Source organism: Ciona intestinalis, chromosome 5 (assembly GCF_000224145.3).
Source record: "Ciona intestinalis chromosome 5, KH, whole genome shotgun sequence".
Lineage (NCBI taxonomy): Eukaryota > Metazoa > Chordata > Ascidiacea > Phlebobranchia > Cionidae > Ciona > Ciona intestinalis.
The window spans coordinates 1,338,422-1,353,283 of NC_020170.2; the positions used below are offsets into that span (position 1 = coordinate 1,338,422).

General features: G+C 34.4%; 5 protein-coding genes across 6 annotated transcripts in view; 2 read left to right on the forward strand and 3 right to left on the reverse strand.

The window, feature by feature from the left end:
- Window positions 1-14,862, reverse strand: part of fut8 (Alpha-(1,6)-fucosyltransferase-like) — a gene marked incomplete at its 5' end in the record, with an annotated part of 36,522 nt that overhangs the window by 16,113 nt on the left and 5,547 nt on the right.
- LOC104265697 (chromosome transmission fidelity protein 8 homolog) lies at window positions 47-1,736 on the forward strand. The gene is made up of 2 exons (XM_009860270.3): window positions 47-1,016; window positions 1,201-1,736. The coding sequence occupies exon 2, from the start codon at window positions 1,204-1,206 to the stop codon at window positions 1,537-1,539; it is 336 nt and encodes a 111-aa protein (XP_009858572.1). The 5' UTR covers window positions 47-1,016; window positions 1,201-1,203; the 3' UTR covers window positions 1,540-1,736.
- On the reverse strand, window positions 2,279-8,229 carry LOC100178840 (EF-hand calcium-binding domain-containing protein 7). The gene is made up of 13 exons (XM_002126413.5): window positions 8,025-8,229; window positions 7,733-7,798; window positions 7,255-7,403; window positions 6,768-6,981; window positions 6,542-6,678; window positions 5,983-6,124; window positions 5,637-5,740; window positions 5,370-5,524; window positions 4,734-4,867; window positions 4,124-4,275; window positions 3,411-3,623; window positions 2,866-2,973; window positions 2,279-2,736 (listed from the first exon to the last, which is right to left on the reverse strand). Exons 1-13 carry the CDS (start codon window positions 8,164-8,166, stop codon window positions 2,581-2,583), a joined length of 1,872 nt encoding a protein of 623 aa, XP_002126449.1. The 5' UTR covers window positions 8,167-8,229; the 3' UTR covers window positions 2,279-2,580.
- On the forward strand, window positions 8,475-10,443 carry LOC100183552 (26S proteasome non-ATPase regulatory subunit 10). The gene is made up of 5 exons (XM_002130460.5): window positions 8,475-8,665; window positions 8,820-8,918; window positions 9,066-9,379; window positions 9,624-9,705; window positions 10,049-10,443. Exons 1-5 carry the CDS (start codon window positions 8,552-8,554, stop codon window positions 10,118-10,120), a joined length of 681 nt encoding a protein of 226 aa, XP_002130496.1. The 5' UTR covers window positions 8,475-8,551; the 3' UTR covers window positions 10,121-10,443.
- Window positions 11,009-14,173, reverse strand: LOC113474230. Of its 2 annotated transcripts, none has more exons than XM_026834515.1 (5): window positions 13,556-14,173; window positions 12,188-13,013; window positions 11,548-11,698; window positions 11,307-11,467; window positions 11,009-11,126 (listed from the first exon to the last, which is right to left on the reverse strand). In XM_026834515.1, exons 1-5 carry the CDS (start codon window positions 13,748-13,750, stop codon window positions 11,029-11,031), a joined length of 1,431 nt encoding a protein of 476 aa, XP_026690316.1. In that variant the 5' UTR covers window positions 13,751-14,173; the 3' UTR covers window positions 11,009-11,028. The 2 variants fall into 2 exon arrangements, with proteins under 2 accessions (XP_026690316.1, XP_026690317.1); XM_026834516.1 differs by having other exon boundaries at window positions 11,040-11,126; window positions 11,271-11,467.

Sequence of the window (14,862 nt, forward strand, 5' to 3'; positions counted from 1 at the left end):
TTTTCATTTTTATGTATGGCTTATAATTTGGACAACCCATTAGTGACCACTGGGTTGGAGCAATTGCCGTTAAGTGTCTTGCCCAAGGACACTTACGCAAACAATTGTAGCAGCGACGAACCTTGAATCCATTACCTATGGGTTGGGGCACTAAGAGCGCTAACCACTTTGGCACGGCGCCGGACAAATATGAATAACACCAAATGTTCCAGCACATCTTGTCTTTTTATATACATTGGTGGCAGTGTTGCGATATTTTTATATTACAAAATGCATTATGTTAAACCTATATTGTAAGTTGAAACAATTTTACACCACATGCATATTAAAATAAATTTTACATTTCAACTTGATTAATTTTTAAAATGTCTTGCGTTTTATGTTTATCGTATATATCATCTCTCCCACGTAGTACTCCTTCATCGTTATTGTGTTGTCCAATAAATAAGTGAATTAATTGTTAAGCTGATGGGTGCTAGTCATCATTCAACCCATTCGTTAAGACGAGGTTTTGAAGTCGGTGCACCGTTTATTTTTAAACACTTTCGAGACTTCACTGGTATTTTCAATACTTCATAGTCATAGTCTACTCTGTCCGTTGACAACGGTGCAAAATGTGTTTAGTAATATTTTGCCCCAGAACGTTTTTAGTCGGCACGTATTTATTAGAGCTCGTATTGTGTTTATTCCAACCTACTGCTGATATGAACATTTAACTTATCTCTCGGCTACTTTTGCACTTTTGTTTAACTTGGACATTTCAATCTCATGTCCTTTTTATTGCTGTGACTGCCATTCCGTGGTGGGCTACATCGAATATTTGTGTATGTACTCAAGTAAATCAATGATATAAGTGTTGCTCCATCGCGGTCGACGTCAAACGGTCAAAGTAACCACTCCACCCCCAATTTTTATAAAACTTTAATTACTTCGTTAGGGAAAGTACCAGGGTATTTTTAAAATAAGCACAGTTTCCCGCCAAATATATAAAGTTGCGAACTTATATATTAGACAAGGTAAGTCTTACGTAAAAACCTAAATATTGTGCTGAAAAAAACAAATCCTATAGTGGTTATAAGAGATAGGGGTTAGATAACCACTAACCCCTTAAACATCAACTTTTAACACTTTCCACCAGCCTATTCTGCTATGTACCGGGATTCTTCACTAGTGCTTTTAAGTTAACCATCTTACACGCAGGAAATGGTGCAGATAGTTTTACAACCAACGAACTCACTGAAAGAATGGACACTTGTTGAATATCAAGGTGAGCTCAATTCTCGATTAGGAAATGGATTTTGTGGAAATAAGATCGGAGATCTTCATTTTAACAGCAAGGGCGATCCAATTATGATCATTGGTCATCATATTTTGTATGGAAAAGTAAAAAAACTTGAAAAACCTTTTGCAGTGTTGGTGAAAAACAAAGATGCTGAAATGGACCAGCGGGAATATTTAATTAAAGCAGTTATTACGAACAAACTTATATTTTCACTCAGACCAAAACCAATAATTATTCATGTTCCGAAAAAAGTTTAAACTTTATACGCTTTGCATATTTTAGTGGTTGTAGGATTGTTATTTTGTTATATATTTGCATGTTTAAATATTAGTTACATGTGATAAATTGGGGCATAGGTTTTTCCTAACCTCTTATTTATATTTTGCAGCACTTGTTTTTCACTCTATGGTGGAAAAAAGTTTTTAAAGTAACTGCATAAAAAAGCTATTAACCTTATATTACATGAGTATAAAAGAATGAATGTAACTTCATTTCTCCTTGCGTGGCTGGAAAACCATAGTTGTTATAATAACACGAGTGTTCATACACCTCCTGCCAGCTTATGAATTACCAGAGAGTGTAAAATCAACTAACAGTGTCATCGTCATCCCATATTTTGTTAAAAAGTTGTAAAGCTTATGGGTTGATAATTGGGAATTGTTGACTTAGCAACTTTAAATTTTTAGTTTTAAATATTTGAAAATTGAAACCAAAGATATAGCATTGTGTTGAGGAACCACTGATTAAACTTCCGTGTTTATAAATTCATGAGTTCTGCTGATGTGTTGCAGTGAATTTACACATTTTGACTTAATAAGAAACACATATTGTAAAATGAGAATATGGTGAAACGTTGTGATTTGAATTTATTTTATTACAAAAAAACTGCATGATACAATAAACTAAAAATTGCTGAAAAAATAAATCTGACCTGATTTTACTAAAATTAATGTACGCTAAAAAACATTTTACTACAAAAAGTTGGGGTTATTTTACACAATGAGCATTTGTAACATGAGTAACATATTTCATGTCTATTTGTGTTTAAGTTAAATAATAACATACAAATATTTTAAGTGCATTTAAATAAAAATTTAAAATATTACATTTATACACTTGTTGACTTGCATGTGAAAAGCAACAGAAACACATGAATGTTTTTAAGTTAAAATATTCTATATATATAAACTGTTGATGCCAGGGACAATAAAAGTCTGAAATAGCTGTTAAAATTATGCTTTACCTGGTAGCAACAGCAGCTTAAAGTGTAAATACAACCTAATGACTACATAACAAAATTATTTAAAAATTGACAAAATTGATTCTTTCTTGCTGCTTGCAACGGAGGAAGGACGTTTTGATGTCGGTTTGCTCGCTGTTTTGGTTGGCTTTGTGATGCAACAATGGTACGACCATTTTTCACTTTCCACCGCGGGTAAACTGTGGTCCACCATCTGGAAATACAATATGACAGCATTATACTGAATTTATTTATGTAAACAATGAAACACTACAGATTATTTTTATGGTAACTTAAAACAATATTTTATTATAGCGACATAAATTGAAATAGTTGAACATACCACAGTTCCATGCGCTGGAACTTTCAAATTGAAGTTATCCTTTCTTTGTGATGTCATACAGTTCTTTGATTGCGAACAATTGACGTTTACTTCTATTGCTCTTGCCGTCTTGTAAAGAAAAACAGTTGGTTTTTTGTAATTTTTATTTTAATAAATTCTGTTGTGTTTTCATATCATTATTTATTTAATATAATTTGAATTGTTTTGTAGGTGATGTTTTTTTCTGTATTGCTGGCAATTTGTAAATCCCCATTGTGACAACTGAGATAGATCCGTTATCATTCGGAAATGAAGAATCTTGCTCAATCACACAAGATACATACAAAACTAAACTTTAAAATTTTGTTAGTGTCCGATTACAAAAAGCTCTCACCACTCTGCTACAGTACCAGTCTATTTTTAAATCGTGTGCATGTTATGAGTTATATTGTTTAGCAATAAAATACACTCAATCATATTTATAAAGTTCGGTAAATATTTAACAAAAATATATATATATATATTATAAATGTGAGGGAAATTTTTCATAAATCACAAAAACTCACCTTGTTTCTCATGAAACTTGATGCACGTGAATCGGAGAAATAAACAAACCATGATAACTCATCTATGAGTTTGAGAGGAACAACTTCGGATGTTGATTCGATGCTCTTAAACATCGCTTCCCTCATCACGCGCTCTTCCGGCAAACTCAGAGATGCAACCGACAACGAAGGGTTGCATTCCTTTGCAAACACCTCAACTTGGAAAGGACAAGCCTGTGAGATAAATGTTAATAATTGAATGTGCTAAAATGCATCCAGCCCAGCTGTATAAATGATTATCAATCGTTGATTTATTATGATCGGAAAAAAAATTTACCAAATTTAATTTTGTCACCAACTTTGAGTAGCATGCCAAGTATCATGATTTGTATTTAATACATTTATAATAAGTGTAAACTATACAGTCAGTATTTTCACATTATTGTGACAAACTATTACCACATTCTCTGTGACACTTATATATTTCATGTAACTTGGTTATACTTAGTTTTTACAGTGTATTTGTATTTTTTTCCTGTAGTCAGAGATCTAGCACTGTACTTTAATACAACTTACATTTAAAATAGCCAGCCACAGTTTCAGTAGCTGATATATTTCATCTGTCAGTCGTTTTTTACAATCAAAAATCGTACAAAATAACAAACCAACTCAAATCCCGAAAAAATGCCTTACTTTAGGACCTCACCCATACAAAACTTTATCAGAAAACTTACCTGTACAAGATCTAATGATCCGTTAAACCCAACGGCTTTTAACATTTCTATGAACTCATGTTGTGGATCGTTCTCCTCCTCCTGAGCTTGCATGAGATGAAGTTCCTCAAATCCTTTCCTCGTCATCTCACCTTCTTCTGTCTCAAAGTTTTCTAAACAAGTGAGACAAATTGTTAATTTAATTTATTTTTTTGTTACAAAACATTTTGTCTAACTTTGGTAAATGTAAATAGAATACAAACGGGTGTAGTGCTATGGTAGACATTCTATGGGAGTTGAGTTCCAAGTTGACCTATTATTTTAATGTTGCAGTTATGTCACTACCAATAAAACTAATTTGTATGATCTGTTTTAGATTTGTATTATACCTAAAAGAGATGCGAAACAAGCAAAAGTAAAACAAAGTACTTAAGAATATTATAGGCCTAAAAGGTCATAATCCATCTCTTTTTTAAAGTAAAATGAAATTTTGTTACGAGAATCATACAACTTTATAAGCTTTTTATCAGGGCCAGACTTACAGAACTTAATATTAAAACCTGTGATATGTCGCCAGATATTTAGATAATGTTATCTTAAAAAATAAAAATGAATAAGATGTGATACGCACCGAGCACAACTTTCCAAGCATCATCATCAACTTCCTCATCGTTTGTTCGAACTTGAAACCAATTAAACTCATCACGACTTAACTTATTGTTGTCGTCCAAATCACACAACTCAAATATATCGGCCAATGTTTCACTGCGAAAAATTTGGTTGTTTTTTATGAAAAAAAGAGTTTGGGTAATGTAAACCTGGCAATGGCAAGTTATTTTAGGAAATTTGTTCATTAATTCTTAACTGTATAAATATGATTTGTGTCTTTGGAGATACTAGAACATGCATTGGGGATGGCAGAGTGGGCAGCCTACTGCATTATTCAGTGAACATTATAACCAAGGTAGTGAAATTTGTTCCATCGAACTAACTATCACTGCTTTCCCTGCTTCTATAAAAGTAGGTAACGTAACCTGTGAAGGTGGGTATATAATGTTTGTTTCTAAACAAACAATTATTAGAAACCAATAGATTAAAGCAATTGTCATAAAAAGTATTTGGTAAGAAATCACCACAGTGGTACAAGTATCAAACCCAGTGTATTTTGTTAAATACAAGTTCTCTAACCATTGACTAAACTATGATACCATACACTGAGTCACAGCACACTTGACAAATATTTAAACAAAATTCAAAACCACATTACCAGAAAGGTCTTGTAAGTTTCACTTCATCATTTAAATCTTTTCTTGTGAGTGGAAGATCCTCATCATTATGATCACGTGATTTCAATTTACATCCCGACGTGAAAGGTATAATCACATATGAACCACTTCTTAAATCACCCGTCCAAAAATTTTTCTGCAAATAAAATATTAAAATGACAACACGAGTCATAAATTTTATGCACAAATACAGGTAATTGGTTCGAAACAATGTTGTAGACATGTAGCGAACTAATTGTAACAATTACCCCATTGTCTTTGCATTCAGTGATGAACAAAAACTTATTTTCATCATCAGATTTTGATTCACGAAACACAAATGCACCGATGTCTACTGTGGATGTCCATGATTCTGCAACAACACCCAGTGTAGTAATAAACAAACAAACTGTAGAAAGTCTTTTATTTTTAGCCATGTTTCATTACCTATGTATGATTTAGTATGGCCTTATTTTTGTTTTGTTTTAAATCAAATTTATATATTACTATTAAACCTTGTGTACAATAAATGTGCAACTTAGTATAAAAAAACATTTAGAAATCTATAACTAAATGTGGTTTGATGTCTGTAATGTATAGATATCTTATATTAACCTGCATCGTTTTTGAGTGTGCTCGATTGCACCACCAAGTGGACATTTGAAGCAAAAGGAAGTTCGAGTTTGTAAGTGTGTCCAACTATTTCATCGCTGCTATCCACATAAAAACAACCTTTACTTTTAGCATGGGACCATCCCTGTAATATACATACATATTAATAAAATAATTATCATATAAAGGCAACATGAAATAATGAACGAATAACATTTATTTTAGTTAAGGACCGCTAGGTTGGAGCAATGATCTTTGAAGGTCTTGCCCAAAAACACACACGTCCACAGAGTGGCAGCAAAAAGCTTTAAACTAAGTACCTTTGCTCTACTACCGATAAATATGGGCCCCTTGCCCCCTTTAATTAGTGCATGTCCGCTATGTCCACAACATTTACTATGTTTACTATGTCTGCTATGTCCACCATGTTTGCTATGTCCACTATGTTCCCTATGTCCACCATGTGAATATAGCGGACATGCAATAATCAAAGGGACCGATAAATATAATGTAAGTTATACCTCCATTGGTAAATTAAGTAACCAACCAAACATCTACATACTTTCAATGATTTTGGTTTTGGTGTTTTGACATCTGTAAGAGCAGGTCCTTTAACCACAATTGCATCTGTCATCTTCTGTATTATTGCTGTTCGCTTATACAAATCACTTGTGTTTTGTAACGATGCCTGTGATAGCCCTGTATAATCAAATCAATTTAAAATGATAATAAAGGAAAAATATATATTTGGCCAAAAATTTAATCATAACACTAAATAGTTGTCTAACTTTTTGTGGGAACAGGTTTTGCTGGTGTTTCCACTTCATCAGTTGTTGTTGTTGTTGTTGTTTTTAATAATTTCTTGTTGATAAGTTCTTTACAACGTGTTGTTGTTGATAACATTAGATCACAAAACTCATCATAATCGAGTCTTCCATCTTTATTAACATCGGCAGAATCAAGAAGTTTCTTCACTTCAGATTTTGTCATTTTTTCTCCTCGCTGTCACATGAGACATGATCATATGATAAATTAACATAATCTTATAATTAGGAAATCACAAATTTATATAAAAATATCCCATAATCATATAAAAAAAATCACATTTTTGACTTAACGATCACATGAAATATCAACTAATGCATAATTATATGAAAAAACAGTATTATTTTGTATTTATGTAAAAGGGATCAAACTTAAACCCAATTATAATCCAGAAATATAAAACAAAAAAGTTTAGACATACTATAACAGTTGCAGATAAAAATATCTTACTGCCGTGAAAAGTCGGTAAAGTTCAGATTCAGAAATAAATCCATCACCATTGATGTCAATTTTACGAAAACCAGCAAGAAGTTGAGATTTTGATGTTGGTTTAAAATCTTTGATTATTCGACAAAAATCTTTAAAACTAATTCCTCCAGCTGTGTAATTGATCATTATCAGTTGATTTGTAATGCATTGGCATGCAACAGAAAAACATTTTTTTACAAAACTGATTTTAGAACTGATTTTGACAGTGTGCTGTCAGTTTGAATTTGCTTTTAGTTTAAATTCACAGAATGCCCAGATTTTAGTAAAAATCAGTTTTTTTTAGGAAAGCCTATAACATATGGCTATGCATATTATATGCCGAATGGAATAACAACACAACAATGTTTAAAGCTTTACAGAGATGCTGCTGAGATAAAAACAGTTTTACTGTGTATATAATAATAAAATATATATTCAACAGTTAAATAAAAACAATTACTTGGAGAATCTGACCAGATCTTTGCAACTTGTTTTGCCGTTGGATTTCGACCAGCGTATTGTAATGCTGTAAATAAGTATATATATATTTTTTGTTTGAGAATTATGTTTTATACTAAAAAATAATCAAGTTATGGCTTTTTAACATAAAAAGTACACTTACATAAAATGGAGCATTAAGATTTATACCAACAATCTAACAACTTCCATAAACAAATAAATGTAGAAATGCCGAATTATGCCTTAACTTAACATATAGAACACTTTTATTTAATCAACAAGCAATACGGTACCTTGTGTTAGCTGTTGTCGGGTACTTATATTTTCATTCACAGTTTTTACCACGCTGATAAAAGCTCCTTTATATTCAGTTTCGTCGCCGTTTGAACGATTTCTCCCACTGTACGTTGAATTAACGCTGCTCCTTCGACTCATTCTTGATTTATTTTGTACAAAATAGTTTTTTACAACAATCTACATAGGGTCAAAACTACACATTGGTAAACACAAATTTAGTATTTTTAAAAATCAGTGGCGTTCGTAACAACAACAGAGAAATCCTAGAAATTTTAGGCGTCAAGAATGAAAATTTAACACAAGGCTGGAGTATTCAAAGCGTCTTAAAAATAAATAATGTTCCACGTAAAAATTACACATGCACATCTGAGTTATAATTTATATATTAAATAAGCATTTTTGCTAAATGGAAGATGTTATAAGTTACTCGGTAACACTGTTCTATGTCAGAAACACGGTAGCTAAAAAGCATTGAAGTTTGCTGCGTCACTAGAAACGCAGGTTTTTCCGAAGTAGTTTCATCATGTCCGCAGGTGTATCAGATAACGAAATATGCAACCTCGCATACGAAGGCCAAGTTGCACTTCTAACTCACAGAATCAAAGAAAATTCTCAATTTGTTAATGCCACTGATCAGGTAAAATAAAGTTTTGTAGTTCGCACATATCACATATTGTATGTCATGTTCGTTATTTTGTTGGACATTTTTTCAATTTTTGGTAATATAATTATTATTATTGATGTTGTAGCAAATTAAAATCATTATATAACTTTGTTATAATATGTTTCAGTCTGGAAGAAATCCACTTCACTGGGCCGTATCAGCTGGGAAACGTGAAGTGGTTGATCTACTGCTTGATAATAACGCCGCAGTGAATAATACTGATGATGTGAGTTAATGTTCATAAACGTTACCACCCATGTATACAGAAATGTGTATTCATAAAACCGTTTGAACAAAAGTTTCCCATTTTATGGTAAAATACAACTGAATATTAATGTAAGCTTGATTAATGATCTAATGAATATTGATACAGAGTGGATGGAGTCCACTTCACATTGCTGCTTCCGTTGGTAACGAAGTGATCATCACAACTCTTCTTTCAAGAGGAGCAAGGACTGATGCAAGGAACAACAATCGTCAAACTCCTCTTCACTATGCAGCATCCAGGGATCGTTTAGAGGCAGCTAGAGCTCTTCTTGCTTGTGGAGCTGATCCGGATGCATCGGACAACCTCCAAGCAACTCCCATGCATCGATCTGCATCTAAAGGAAACACGAAGATGGTTCAATTACTTCTCGCTCACAGCGCAAGCTTGAACATTCAAGATTCAGAGGGAAATACCCCATTGTAAGAAATTTTACATAAATTAATTTCATTTTTTTTCTTGCACCAAACTGTGACCAGGGCAGTAAATTTGAGGATACAGTGTGTATTCTCTCCTACGTGGATGAAGTCCTGCAGTGTGGCACACCATATGTGGTCTAGGAATAGGGCCTGATTTAGCCCATTACCTTATCATATAGTGTGTATTCTATTTATAACCTGGTATACCTATATAGAAGCAAATTAACACAGCTTTATTATATGGCAGGCACCTTGCTTGTGATGAAGGAAGAATACCTGAAGCTCGTCTCCTTATTGAAGCTGGTGCAGATTGTAGTATTTTAAACAAGGTAACAAATCTTATTTATAAATACATCTTATATTTTTGATGTAAAGAATTTTAATTTGAATATGATAATCATACTCAATCTCAAAAATGTGATAAAACAGGGGCTAGGTTGTTAAAAACTTGCCTTGTAAACGAAGTATACCTTGTTTAATGCTCATAAGTGCTGCTATTTTGGATGTGCATCATTGGGCAGTACACTTGTAGGTAATCACTAAAATTAGTTAACCGAAATTCCTAAGAAAGGAAAACACCCAGTGTCTGAAAGGAAACACCCATGGCCATGTTATAACCTAAGTTGTCCTGCTACGCAAGAATAAATGAATGACATTCAAAATTCATATCAGGATGAGAAGACACCGATTAGAATGGCAACAGAAACAATGAAGTCACAACTCCATCAGTTCAGAGGTGGTTGAACACATGTTGTTACTATTGTTGTTAATGTTGTTACTGTTGTTACGGCTCAACAGTTACCTGGTATTTAAATGGTTTACTAAATAATGTGACATGTTTAAATTTCTTGCCTAGATAGTTCTTGCCTTAAAACTGTGTTTAACTTTAAAAATGGATACCCGTTTACATTGTATTTTTAAAATGTTATTGTTCTTCATTTCGAATTTGTTTTCTTAGCATCATTATAAACGCAATAACTGAATTTTCATTGTTATTCTTTGTCGCCGCATATTCACAACACAATCGACCATTGTTAGCATCGCGTCATCAGATACAAAAGCGACCCTAAACAACCGATTGTTGTATTGTGACGTTATAACATAAAATCGCTGAGAAACTGAAGACAATGGTTATCTAACGCCTAAACGAAAAAGGTCATGGCTTACATAGGACTGTGGGCGATAAGGTTATGATTTAAGACCTATGGTAGCTTTTGTGCCCTGACTGACACTCGCGTACACGTTGAATGAATGTAACTTACTGATTTGGCTGAAAAACAACAGTCGTTTTAAAGCGTGGCCATTAGTAACCACTGGGTTGGAGCAATTTTCCTAAAAAAGTGTCTTGCTCAAGGACACACATACGCCCACAATGGTAGCATCGACGAGCTTTGAACCCATTACGTCTGGGTTAAAGCCAGGCGCGCCATTTTGCCATGGCGCAGTTCGGAAGGCCTGTACACAGTTACGTTATTTTACATTACGAAGAGAAGTTACCACGTGACAAACAAAATTTGCAAATTTAGTTTATTTATAAACGATGACGTAATACAAATAAGCAACATTTTAAAAATCGCATGAACTTTCACCTAAATAATACCACGTCTTACTCGACGCCGAGGTGCTATATATTTAACAAAATAATGAAAAACTTAATTTGACGATCTGTCCATTTCTCTCCGCAACCTCGCTTCCATGACGTCATCGGGGTCTTGCAACTCAGGAAAGATCGAATAATCCCCATAGAATTCTAAAACGAGAGGTAATTTACTTTAAAGAAGAAAAATACTAAAAGTGTAAAAAAATAATAAGGTGTTTTTCCGCGCGAATAAAAACAATAAAAAGTATTTTTTCAATATATATTTTATAAATAGTTAATACCAAACTTGCAAACCATCTATAATATCGTGTGTCGTCTATACGTCATCACCTCTCGCCCTCCGATCCTCCTCATCTCCATCACTAAAGTTGTCTTCCCACCAAGCGTAGTTGGTGAGGTTGGGATCGCCAGCTATTTGATCATATTCGTCACAATCCTCCATTGCAAGATTCCGCATTTCGTTCTGCATGATGTCCTCCTGGTATAACGAACTGACGCATGCGTTAGTATGACGCCACGCCAACGGAATATGACGTCAAGTTTATAAAAATGACGTCATGTATATACTTACTTGGTTTTCGACATACTGGAGCCATCAGAGTCGCCTCCACCACTCGAATATTCGATTTCATCAATATCACTGACGTCACCACCATCAATAAATATGTCATCAACGTCTGCGTCATCACCACCAGAGTCACCACCGTCATCACTTCCACTTTCTGGATATAAAGTTTGTTTGCAAGATTTTAGTAACAAGAATTTAATTTTCGTTATCGTGATGCCGGAAAACGACAGTCGGGTGTTCTGTTTCATACTCCTCGCGGCAGCTTACGAGTTATATACCACGTATACTTTCTGGGTAATTGTTTTTTTTTTGTTTTTTTCCATATTATATGATTGACAGTTTAGACAACCTATTAGTGACCACTGGATTAAAGCATTTTTATGTGTCCTACCCAGCCACACACATACGCCCAAAATGGTGGGAGCGACGAGCCTTGAACCAAGACTTCTGGGTTAGAGGCAGCCGAGTTAACCACTTTGCTATGGCACTGGGAATCCGGATAAATGTTATGATATTGGGTTTAGCAGTCATGCTTTTATTTTACGCATTTTGTTGCTAATCCATTCTCCTTATTAGCCCAATCTTCGCTACTATATATATCAAAAATAAAATAAAAATTAGGTTACTTTATGTTATATAGTACCCGATTCTTGCGAATCTTCGCTATCCTCGACATCGCCTTCCAAGTCCATGCATTTCCAACATAGCAACGCTGACATCACTGATGACGTCATCGAGTACTGAGTTTTCCTACTTTTCACGGAATTGCGCCTCAATGATCCTCGTTTCATCTTCGACATCTTCCGTGGAGGGCCGGTCGGGTAGTGGTAACTTAGTGTTTGTTCCTGATTGGATAAGTCGTTCCGTTTCAATGCACTGCGTGACGTTACTTGCACGTTTGCGTACTGAACGTTACGGACGACTGACTGCTGGGCCATGCAAAACCTGCTGTCTGCCGGTCTAGGTTCTATTGGGGAAATATAGTCAGAACTACTCCGAATATCTGTTGTAACAATTTGTGGGTAAGGCACCGACTCCAATCTACGAACAGGAATTCCTCTTCTGTCGGGAGTAACTTGAACACCATATGGTAAAATCAAGACAGGTTTATAACAAGTCGATCCGTCCGCATTTCTTACAACTAAATAATTAGCAGTCGTCGAATTGACTGTGGTTGTATTTTCTGATGTCTTTTTAAAGTAATTTCTTCCATCATGACCGGGATTAATTTTGTGCGAATCAACAACAACAGCTGATGCATTGTTTGAACCAGTAGCATTATTGAAGGTATTTCCTGATTTGGACTTTTCTGACTCATTCTCAGAGGCACATAACCGTTTGCGTGATATGTTTCGATCAGTTTTGACGAGTTTTTGATCCAACGAACCTAATCTGATTTGAATTCTTCTAATGTTGTGATCTATGGTCGCTTGAAATATCTCGTCACGTCTGTTCATCTTAGTACCGTTCTGTGATGTGATATCAGATGAATTTCGTTTATACGTAATGTCATCAATGGCAACTTATATTCACAATGATAATATTTATATGGCGGTATTACTTCTTGACTATATAACATCAGTCGGTAACACTAAATGTTTGTTAAAAAACAACAAAGATTGCCTGTATAACGATGTATAGGACTGTGGGGTATAAGATGGGATATACTATTAGGTGTTATATAGCACCTAACTCCTATATTTTCTGACAATAAGTGTTCTGAACAACTAACAATGTTATTTAGCAGTCGCCGTGCTACAGTTGTAGAATTCTGTAAATATTCTTTGTTTAAACCAAATGGGGAGGGAAAAAAGGATAAAAGCATTTCCCGTCTTACCCAAATAAAAAGAGCAGGATTTTACATGTTTTTTATATAACATAAATTGTTAACTTAGCCTACAATTGCGTAGCCTACAACATAAAAACAAATACAAAACAACAATTATTCACAGTGCGTATAAAAATATTCCAAATATTAATTAATGAGTTGTAAAGAATAAATTTCACATACTTTATCATGTGCTGTCTTATCTGTGCACTTGTTCGGTGTTTTCTCGTAGATCGAGTTGGCCTTTGCTGGAACACTTTTAAAATCTGCTTGGTTTTCCACACACCCCGCCATTATGCTTTGCAATATATCAGTTAATTTGGGGTGCGGGCAACCGCGACCGTCTAATCGCTGCCGTGGGCTCCTGTAAATGGTCATTGAAAATAAATTATGTATACACTCATGTACTGCCCTCTCTACTCAATGTAATCAACCGCAACGAATTCTTTTTCGTGGGAAACACATTTGACTGCATTACTACAAATATATTAACCTGTGCGGACATTTCTAAATGTTTCTTTCAGTAGTTGCGGTAAAAGACGAAATCCAATGAAAACATGTCACGCAAGTCAACTTTAGTTACTTTGCTAAGTGACTGTCGCTATTTATCGACACGTAAATTCTCCAAGGATGAACGAAGCGTCTATTATCGACTGACAACCACAATCATCTTACACACCTTCTCAGTCAATTCAATAAACCGACAAATTAACACTTGCATCTAAATCGACATCAAACTTTTGACTAGAGTGTAAAAACGGCGCTCAGCGTTCGGAAAACTTTATATTAAAATTCTATATATCAGGATAGGGGAAGATGGAACACCTTGTCTTTCCATTTTGTCGTCACATTTAGTAGTAAACGAAGAAAATTCGAATAATTGTAAAACCGTATCCTAACGACTCTCATAGAACGTTGTTAATTATTTAAAACACGATCGGGATGTTTAGATATTCTGTGATAAAGGTGTCCCGTCTTTCCCTATTCTATTATACAATGCCACTCACCGTAAAAAGATTCTGTAATTCTATGCTTTCGACCCAAATTAATAATCTCACATCTACCTTAAGAGGCCAATAATCAAAGAAAATCAAAGAAACCAAAAAAATCTTATGAAATAATTCTGATAATTTTTTTTAAACTAACGTTTAATTTTATATCTTCTTCTTATATAAAACAAATATAACCTGTATTCGCATTCTATATGTATGTTTTACTGTTTAGCTCCGTATTATTACCAAGCGTCCATTAGTGCAATTGTTGGATTGCCATGGACAGTAATGTTATTGACATTTGAAGCAACCTCGGTTACAAATCTATTGCTTGAGTGTAAGCGTCCAGCAAACAGAATCGACTTTAGAAGATTACAAGCTGATAATGTAATGACGTGTGGCAGACGTAGCCGCCTGGACAAGTTATTGAACGTAGATAAGCATCCGCATTAAGGCAAAGGGCCATTTGGTTACCACGCTATGTCCCAGGTGTGCTTA